At 43.6% G+C, this 9,275-nt stretch overlaps 1 protein-coding gene across 2 annotated transcripts in view; it reads left to right on the plus strand.

The window, feature by feature from the left end:
• Nucleotides 1-9,275, plus strand: part of ABL1 (ABL proto-oncogene 1, non-receptor tyrosine kinase) — a 167,768-nt gene that overhangs the window by 120,575 nt on the left and 37,918 nt on the right. For both annotated transcript variants that reach the window (XM_045288544.1, XM_004713251.2), the window contains exons 2-3: nucleotides 4,163-4,336; nucleotides 4,804-5,099. In XM_045288544.1, coding sequence (XP_045144479.1) covers nucleotides 4,163-4,336; nucleotides 4,804-5,099 — 470 coding nt within the window. The remainder of the gene's footprint in view (nucleotides 1-4,162; nucleotides 4,337-4,803; nucleotides 5,100-9,275) is intronic.

Consider the following 9,275-nt stretch of genomic DNA (forward strand, 5'->3'; position numbering starts at 1 on the left):
CCCCCCCTCCCCCTTGGTGCAATTCCTTCTGGTCCTTTTTGGGTTTGGACCAAATTGGAGTTGTGCTGTGTATCCCAGGTGTGACATAAGCATTTAAACAGTGTATTATTTGGAGCATATTCCCAAGCCGTTACATATTTCTTTTCTAAAAATATTTTTATTGGCCTTAGGAATAGGTTCTGCTTTATGGATAGACCGTAAACCTAACTTTCATTGTTGGATATTTTATACTTTCCCTCTTTGGTGTTGTTAGTTCAAATCACACTGCAAGAGCCACCAGTGTCTACAATTCACCGTGTGGATCTTTGGGGATACATTTCAAGAGGTAACTCAAAGGTTATGAAACACATATGACTGCCAGTTCCTTTTGCCAGTTGCCCTCCTAGAAACGTAAGCACCTGCTCCTGGGTATTGCAGATGGTCACACCTGCTAATGGAAAGTTTGGGGGCGCTGTCTGCCTCTGAAAAAAATCACAGCCCTGCAGATCCTGTGGAGCAGTTCTACTCTGCATACAACATACATGAGGTTGTTGTATAGTGTTGTCTAGCGTACGTTGTGATTTGGAATCTTTGGTAGGAAATGACTGACAGCTGCTAGCATTGCCTGAGAGAGTCCATGTCCGTGAAATCTCACCTATGTTGGCGATTGTCATTTTGCCCCCTTGATGAAGAATTTGCATGCCGTTGATTACCAGTGAAGTCAACCTTCTTTCAGGGCTGATGGTCATTCTAGGTTTCTGTGAGTTAGTGATGGAGCCCTGGTGTCATAGTGGGTCACACAGGAGGCTACTAGCCCACCAGCTGATCCGAAGACGAGAGATGAGCTTTCTGCTTCTGTGAAGATGATAGCCTCCGAATTCCCCAGGGGCAGCTCCTCTGCCCTACCAGGGTCACTTCGAGTCAGAATGAACTCTAGGGCAGCAAGTTTGGCTTGTGGTTGGCCGATTTAGCTGTGTATGGGTCTGTGTCTTCTTCCTCAGGGAAGGGCTTTGTCTTCTCATCAAGAGTTCTTGTATGCTAAGAAGGCTCTGCCCCGTCGCAGTCCTTCACTGCAGCAGGGGGAGCTCTTCAGGCTAGTCTAGGCACTGCGCCCACTGTCCTCTTCATGAGACACACCTCCGTGACCATCGGTGAGCCCGGTGGCCCAGGGCAGCCCCTCTGCCCCTCTCGCTGTCTGCACGATGCTCCTGCCCGTGGAGTCGCAGCTGTCCTCAGAGCCAGTCGTGTTTGCTTCCAAGCCTCTTATTTCAGAAATACTTGTTTTAATGTAATTTCTTGGTTAATAGAAAGCCAACTAATTACAAGGGTGCAAAGAGTTGTTCTTATTAAAAATATATTTTAGAAAGACTCACTAAAGGCAGGTAGCTTTAAAAAAAGCCACTGAATTAGACATCAGCGAGACAGCTAGAAATGACGGGAAGGGATGTAAGCTCTCTGCACTGTTACTGCCCGTCGGATGGCTCTCGAGTCTCCTCTCCCAACCCCAAGGCCACTGAAGCTGGAAGCAGAGTGGTACATTTCCACACAGGGGAAAGGTAAACACCAGGTGGTTTGGGGTACCTTTTGTAGTCGTTGGAAGAGTTTGGGAGACTGTGTTTTAAAGTGAGAATTTCCCCTTCCCTTTTTAAGGTTTTAATTCTTAATGGTAGTTTTGGAGTAGATGTGCTGGGTCAGAAGAACTTTGGGGTGTATTACCATTATCACAGATTCTGGAGAGTTTGCACCTGCTTCAAGGAACTATTGTGCTCCCTGGAGAACAGTATTCACCCAGTCACAATGTAAGAGCAGAGCTGATTGCTGATTTTTAACTTCTAGAATCTACCTGTTTACAAGGAGTGGAAGACTTTGTTACTGTTACAGAATAGCAATAAGTGTTGCTCATTTTTACAAGCTAATAGAAAAGAAAAAGAGAGCCTATTTGGGAGGCAGTGTGGGAATAAGAAAGCTGGAAGGAAGAATGGGATGTTGATGCCCTTTATCTTGTAAAGTCAGCTGTTAATACCAAGTGTGCCTGTACTTTTGGTGGAGCAGGAAATAAAGGTGTTAAGTCTGTTACTGTGCTTCACTTTATTGCGCTGGGCAGATGCAGCATTTTTCACACTTGAAGGTTTGTGGCAACCCTGTGTGGATCAATTCTGTGTGGATCAATTCTGTGGCACCATTTTCCCAACAGCATTTGCCCACTTGGTGTCTCGGTGTCACACGTTGGGAATTCTCACAATATGTCAAACCTCTTCATAATGTTACTAAACACTCAATGGACGACCTTGTAGTGTAAGCAGAACTTTTATATGCACTGGGAAACATATATTTGCTTTATTCTGGTGGTCCAGAACTGAGCCAACAAAGATCTCTCCATGTGTGCCCACATTTAAATTGACAAAGGTATTGAGTTGAGGATGGCAAGTAGGGGTGTGGGGGGTGGGGTGGGGGGACGGGGAGAGTGACCTCTCTAGCGAGATGGTGGTGATCATAGAAAAAAGGTAGAAGTGGCCCCTGAGGGATAGAAAAATCTTGTTTTTTAAACTACAAGCTCTTTTAATTTTATGAATATATTAACTCTGATACATTTAAAAATGTTTAAAGCAAGACATTTCTACTTCATAGGATAGCATCAAGAATGTGTTGTGTCAGGAGCGGTCTAGTCGGTTCCAGCCCATAGCGGCCCTCTGTACAACAACAGAGCAAAACACCCCAGTCCCGTGGTAACCTCACAGTCATGGCAGCCACTGTGTCAGTGCATCTTGTTGAGGACGCTCCACTTTTCCAAACATGATGTCCTTCTCCAGGGACTGGACTTGCCCGAGAGATAACATGTCCAAAGTACAGTGCGACAAAGTCTCACCATCCTCACTGCTGAGAAGATTCTGACTCTGCTTCTTCTAAGACATATCTGTTGGTTCTTTTGATCATAGCCCATGATACTTTCAGTACTCTTCCCCAGCACCGTCATGCAGATGCACCGAGCCTTGTTCTGTCCTCCTGATTCAGTGTTCAACTTTCACGTGCATATGAGGCGATCGAGCACCGTAGCTCTCAAAGTGACATCCTTGCTTTGTTTATGCAAAGGTATATGAGGATGGACGACTGTCAAGCTTGCCATAACATGTTTGGCATCAGCCAAATGTGTGTACATCAACAACCCCATATTAATAGAGTTCAGAAATCCCAACCAGAGAATGGGACGTAGTGAATGCAACAACTTTATATATAACGCTATTATGCTTCCAGACACATAGATAAGCTATAATCTATATGTCTGAACAGTCATAATAAATGCTTATCTTGCTGACTTATGTACTGCACTGCTGGGTGACCATGTAGTCTCCTGCAGGGTTCTCTCTCTGTTTAATTTTCGTGTGAAAATATTACCTTGAAGTGCATCATGGCTCTCAAATGCAGCAAAACCAGTACTCGTGATAGAAGCGGCAAGAGGTGAAAGAGAAATTGATTTGGAAGTGAAACAAACGGTTATTTAAACAGCACAAAGGCAGAAAATCAGTTATTGTTATTGCTCACGTTTGAGAGATGTCACATCCAATAATCACCATGATCCTCAAAATTAAAAAAAATTTTTTTTAATCTCCAAACGGTTAAACAATTAGCTCTACTGAAAAACACGACACTAATAAAGACGGGAGCGGGACCCACATCAGAAGATGTAGAGAAACTCCTAATGCTGTGGACTGAGGACCAGCACAAGCGTGCAGCTCCCTTTGGTTTGACAGCCACTGCTCAGGCACACAGCTTGTCCAAGCAACGTACAGGAAAAGGCGGCCAGACGAGGATGTGGTGTCCACACCGCGTTCAAACCACACAGCTTCCTGTCTCACAGAAGATGTATCATGGACATGAAGTGATGCAGGGCTGTGTTTCCTTTCATGACTTAAATGCATTTTGAATAGTGACTTTTAAAAGTTTAAACTACTTGGGAAAGGTGGTTACCATCTTGGAATGAAACCACATAATTTCTACAAGATTTGGTAAAGGAACAATTCAGTTTTTAAAACGGCTTAGCTTCATAAATTGTGTACATATATTTTAAAGTGAGAAATTATAAATATATAAGGTGGAAACGGCTTTGTTTGCTCCTGAGCATACAACTAATTTGTTTTTGTTTTCCAATTCTCCTCCCCCTCCCCCCCATCCCTTTCTCTTTCAGAAGCCCTTCAGAGGCCAGTAGCATCTGACTTTGAGCCCCAAGGTCTGAGCGAAGCAGCTCGTTGGAACTCCAAGGAGAACCTTCTTGCCGGCCCCAGTGAAAATGACCCCAACCTTTTCGTTGCACTCTATGATTTTGTGGCCAGTGGGGATAACACTCTCAGCATAACTAAAGGTAAAGGGCTGTGGGCGGCTGGTAGTGGTTGCAAGGAGGGGTTGTGGCTTGGCTGGCCACCCCTTGGCCAATTGAAAGGGAAGCTTTCAAGTTTGGAATGACATCTTTGTAAGAGAGTCACTTCTCCTTAAGGAGAGGAATTTCTGGATGTAGTTCTTAGCACAAACAGCTTTCCTTCGTTTTTCCACTGGAAAGACACTTGGGCCAGATAGGGAAATGCCTTCCCCATCCTAGAAGTCAGCACAATAGATTTATAAAAACTGGGGCTATATATTTATCTGTATAGTCAGTATAACCAGGAAGATTTCTTCTGTGGACCTGCCCTTTTATACACTTAAAAATACATACAATTATCTGGATTTGTTCAATGGCATAGGTATTTTAGGAGTTTGGAGATTTTTAATAATCATCTGAGAATTAATGAGGGTGGACTAAATCTTTGAAAACCACCTTGTCTTCTCTCCAAGGTGAAAAGCTCCGGGTCTTAGGCTACAATCACAATGGTGAATGGTGCGAAGCCCAAACCAAAAATGGCCAAGGGTGGGTTCCAAGCAACTACATCACTCCTGTCAACAGTCTGGAGAAGCACTCCTGGTACCACGGGCCTGTGTCACGCAATGCTGCGGAGTACCTGCTGAGCAGCGGCATCAATGGCAGCTTCCTGGTGCGGGAGAGCGAGAGCAGCCCAGGCCAGCGGTCCATCTCCCTGAGATACGAAGGAAGGGTGTACCACTACAGGATCAACACTGCCTCTGATGGCAAGGTAGGGAAGCCTAGAGAAAGAGGTGGGAGGGGTTACCGGGTGAACCCCGCTTGGTTAATTGTTGCAACCAAACACAACCAAGATGCTTGAGCAAGAGCCTGGCCATTAGCCTTAGGAAATGTCCTCTACTAGTACCACACAGGTGACTGTCACCAGTCCGTGGGCTGTGTGATCCTTTTATTGCCTTGTTGGCAGTTTCTTAGAATAGGTGGGGGATCTTTTGGGTTTGGGATATGCTTTTTACATTAAGATTTTGCCTTTTTTTTAAAATCATTTTACTGGGGCCTCATACAGCTCTTATCACAATCCAGACATGCATCCATTGTGTCAAGCACATTTGTGCATTTGTTGCCATCATCATTTTGAAAACATTTTCTTTCTACTTCAGCCCTTGGTATCAGCTCCTCATTTTCCCCCCTCACTCCACCACCCTCCCTCCATCACAAGCTCTTTCTTATTTATTTATAAATTATTATTTTTTATGTCTTACACTGACCGATTTCTCCCTTCTCCCACTTTTCTGTTGTCCATCCCCCAGGGAGGGGGTTAAATGTAGATCATTGTGATTGGTTCCCCCTTTTCTACCCCACCTTCCCCGTCCCCTCCTGGTATCTCTGCTCTCATTGGTCCTGAGGGGTTTATCTGTCCCGGATTCCCTGTGTTTCCAGGTCTTATCTGTACCCATGTACATGCTCTGGTTTAGCTGGATTTGTAAGGTAGAATTGGGATTATTATAGTGGGCGGGGTGGAGGGGGAGGAAGCATTAAAGGACTAGAGGAAAGTTTTATGTTCCATCAGTGCTGTACTGCACCCTGACTGGATTGTCTCTTCTTTGTGATCCTTCTGTAAGGGGATGGCCAATTGTCTACAGATGGGCTTTGGGTCTCCATTCTACATTCTCCCTCATTCACAATGAAAAGATTGTTTGTTCTGGGTCTTTGATGCCTGATACCTGATTCCATCGATACTTCATGATCACACAGGCTGATGTGCTTCTTCCATGTAGACTTTGTTGCTTCTCAGCTTGATGGTTTGTCTTCAAGCCTTTAAGACCCCAGACGCTGTCTCTTTTGATAGCCAGGCACTGTCAGTTTTCTTCCCACCACATTTGCTATGCACCCATTTTGTCTTCAGCGGTTGTGTTGGGAAGGTGAGCATCACGGAATGCCAGGTCATAAAAATAAAGTGTTCTTGCGTTGAGGGAGTACTTGAGTAGAGGCCCAATGTCCATCTGTTACCTTGATACTTAACATATAAATATATGTACATAGATCTGTTTCCCTATCGTTATCTATATATTACCATATGTATGTGCCTATATTTAGACCTCTATCAATGCCCTTTGCCTCCTAGTTCTTCCTTCTATTTCTTCCCTCTTGTCCCACTAACATGTTTGGCTTTCATTCCGGTTTCAGTAATTCCTCTCAGTTACATTGCCCTTGTAGATCAATTTTTTTTTTGTAGATCAATATTTTAAAGCACTTCCTCACAGTAAAATATGGTATATGATTTTCTCCCTGTAGAAAAAGTCACCTTTGTGTTTATGTATATTTACATTCATATACAGTTTAAAACTAAAACTCAGGTCACATTCACCCATAGACTCTTAAATGAAAGTTGGAGTTTTGTAAAGGAGTTGACATTTATTTATTGTGGTTTTGTGATCGTACTGTAAACAGTCTCTTAAGAGTCCAGGCAGGGAAGGATGGAGTGAACATTGAGCTCCTGTTGTGTACCTGGGGCGTGTCTACAATTCAGTGTGGTGACTCCATCCAAAGTGGGCAGTGCCGCCTCCTAGCGGGCGCTGGGATGATCCAGCGGGCCTGTAAAAGCAGCTGGTGCTTACACTGTATCCCCTTTCGAGGGCTGTCGCACAAAAGGGGTAAATTCTAGGGTGGCACGGAGTAATTTTTCCCCTTGAAAGGTGTGTGTGTGGGGTGTTCAATAAATTTGGGGACCTCTGAGCTGCATTAATGAATTTGAGCCTTAGAAGAGTGATGTTTCTTGCCCAAAGTCCCATAGTAACCGATGGAACTAAACCTGGATCTCACTCCGTTCTGTGTCACCACGCTGTAGTTACGGGTGTAGATATGGGCAGTGGGAGAAATCTATGCCAATTCCTTTTTTAATATGTCACACATGCAGATGGGTCTTTTTGTTATTGTTTTAAATCAGAACAAAATAATTCCAGTGAAAAGTGATTTTTGTCCCGATAGTTTCCCAGCCCAGAGGTAACCAGTGTTACCCATTTGTTCCAGAGTTACCCATGTATATATGTTTGCTTATATTACAAATGATGTGTTCTCTATACACACTGTTCTGCATCGTTTTTTTCCCCATTGAATAATATATTTTGGAGGCAGAACATCTAGAGCTGCCTCATTCTTATTAATCACTGCACAGTATGGCTGACTGCATAGTGTGGCTGGACCATCATTTATTAACCAGTCCCCTAATAGATGACTGTTAGGCGGTAACCAATCTTTTGCTATTGTAAATCATGCTGTTAGGAAGTAGCTTTGAAATCTTTTTTTGTTTTTTTATCTCAGCCCACTGCAAGAAAAAACTGTTTTTTTCTTGCCACCTAATGAATCACACAGTGGCAGAAGTTTCATGAAACTATCCTTCCCTTATTTCATGCAGTGTGCTCAGATACTTTCGTGTCTCATTCTGTTCCCCTTTCATTAAGAAATCCTGGTCAGAACTCGCTCATGTCACGTGATGGAGTCACTCATAACTTAAGACAGGCCCCCAGGCTTCTTTGTCCGTGTCGTGTCCACAGGGTAAATGTCTCCATTGTCATCGCTGGGTTGAGCGTGATGCGCAGTTAAAATCTGTAAACACTGCACACTTACACCCCCATCAAAAACATGAGAGTAGCGGTTTGCCCTCGGCCCATCAACCGACTTTCAAAACATCTCTATCCATCAGTGGGTAAGGAAAGAAATCTCGTTGGATTTAATGTGCATGTGTTATATTTTGAGTTATCCCGCTGCCATTTTTTAATGTATCTTATATATTTGAAATACACCAAATCCTCTCATGGACTTCAGTCTGTTTTCTTCCATTGCATTGGGTCTGTTTTGTCCATTGATCTGTAGTCGTATGGCAACACCAAACTTAATTGCTGTAGCTTTCTAATATATTTTAATATGTGGCAGGGCTAATTCCTTTTTCTTAAACTTTTTAGCATTTCCCTGGCTGTTATTAACACATTTATTTTTACCTTGTGCACATACATACAGCTCCTTTTAAAGATAGGCTTACCTGGTGTTTTCTTCACTTCTCACCATCTCCTGAGTAAAACCCTTGTTCCCAGTATGTGATGCTTTCTATCATTGCGTATGACCTTAGCACCAGCATTGCCATTCTTCAACAGACAGCACAGTGTGTTCTTGACATGTGACTAGAGATCATTCTTAGCATTCATTGTTCTTATCTCAAATGTTGAGCTAGGTTGTTCTGTCTTATAGAATGCACTCTAGGGTGATGGGGCCTTTTGAAAATCTTCGGACAACAAGAGAGTCAACTCCAACGGATACCCCTCTTGGGGGGAGGTAATTTTCTGTAACTGACAGCTTGCTTCCCACCTGTGCAATATTTTAAAAATCATTTTATTGGGGGCTCATGCAACTCTTACCACAATCCATACATACATCAATTGTGTAAAGCACATTTGTACATTCGTTACCCTCATCATTCTCAAAACATTTGCTCCCTACTTAAGCCCCTGGCATCAGCTCCTCATTTTTCCACCTCTCCCCCCTTCCTCATGAACCCTTGATAATTTATAAATTATTATCTTGTCATATCTTACACTGTCTGGAGTCTCCCTTTACCCACTTTTCTGTTGTCTGTCCCCAAGGGAGGAGGTTATATGTAGATCCTTGTAATCGGTTCCCCCTTTCCACACAACCCTCTCTCTACCCTACTGGTATCGCCACTCTCACCACTGGTCCTGAAGGGATCATCTGCCCTAGATTCCCTGTGTTTTCAGTTCCTGTCTGTACCAGTATACATCCTCTGGTCTAGCCAGATTTGAAAGGTAGAATTGGGATCATGATAATGGGGGGACAGGGGGATCATTTAGGAACTAGAGGAAAATGTATGTTTCATCGTTGCCACACTGCATCCTGACTGGCTTGTCTCTTCCGTGTGACCCATAAGGGGATGTCT

The sequence above is a fragment of the Echinops telfairi genome, unplaced genomic scaffold (assembly GCF_000313985.2).
Source record: "Echinops telfairi isolate 266 unplaced genomic scaffold, ASM31398v2 ScPeMD7_22;HRSCAF=79, whole genome shotgun sequence".
NCBI lineage: Eukaryota > Metazoa > Chordata > Mammalia > Afrosoricida > Tenrecidae > Echinops > Echinops telfairi.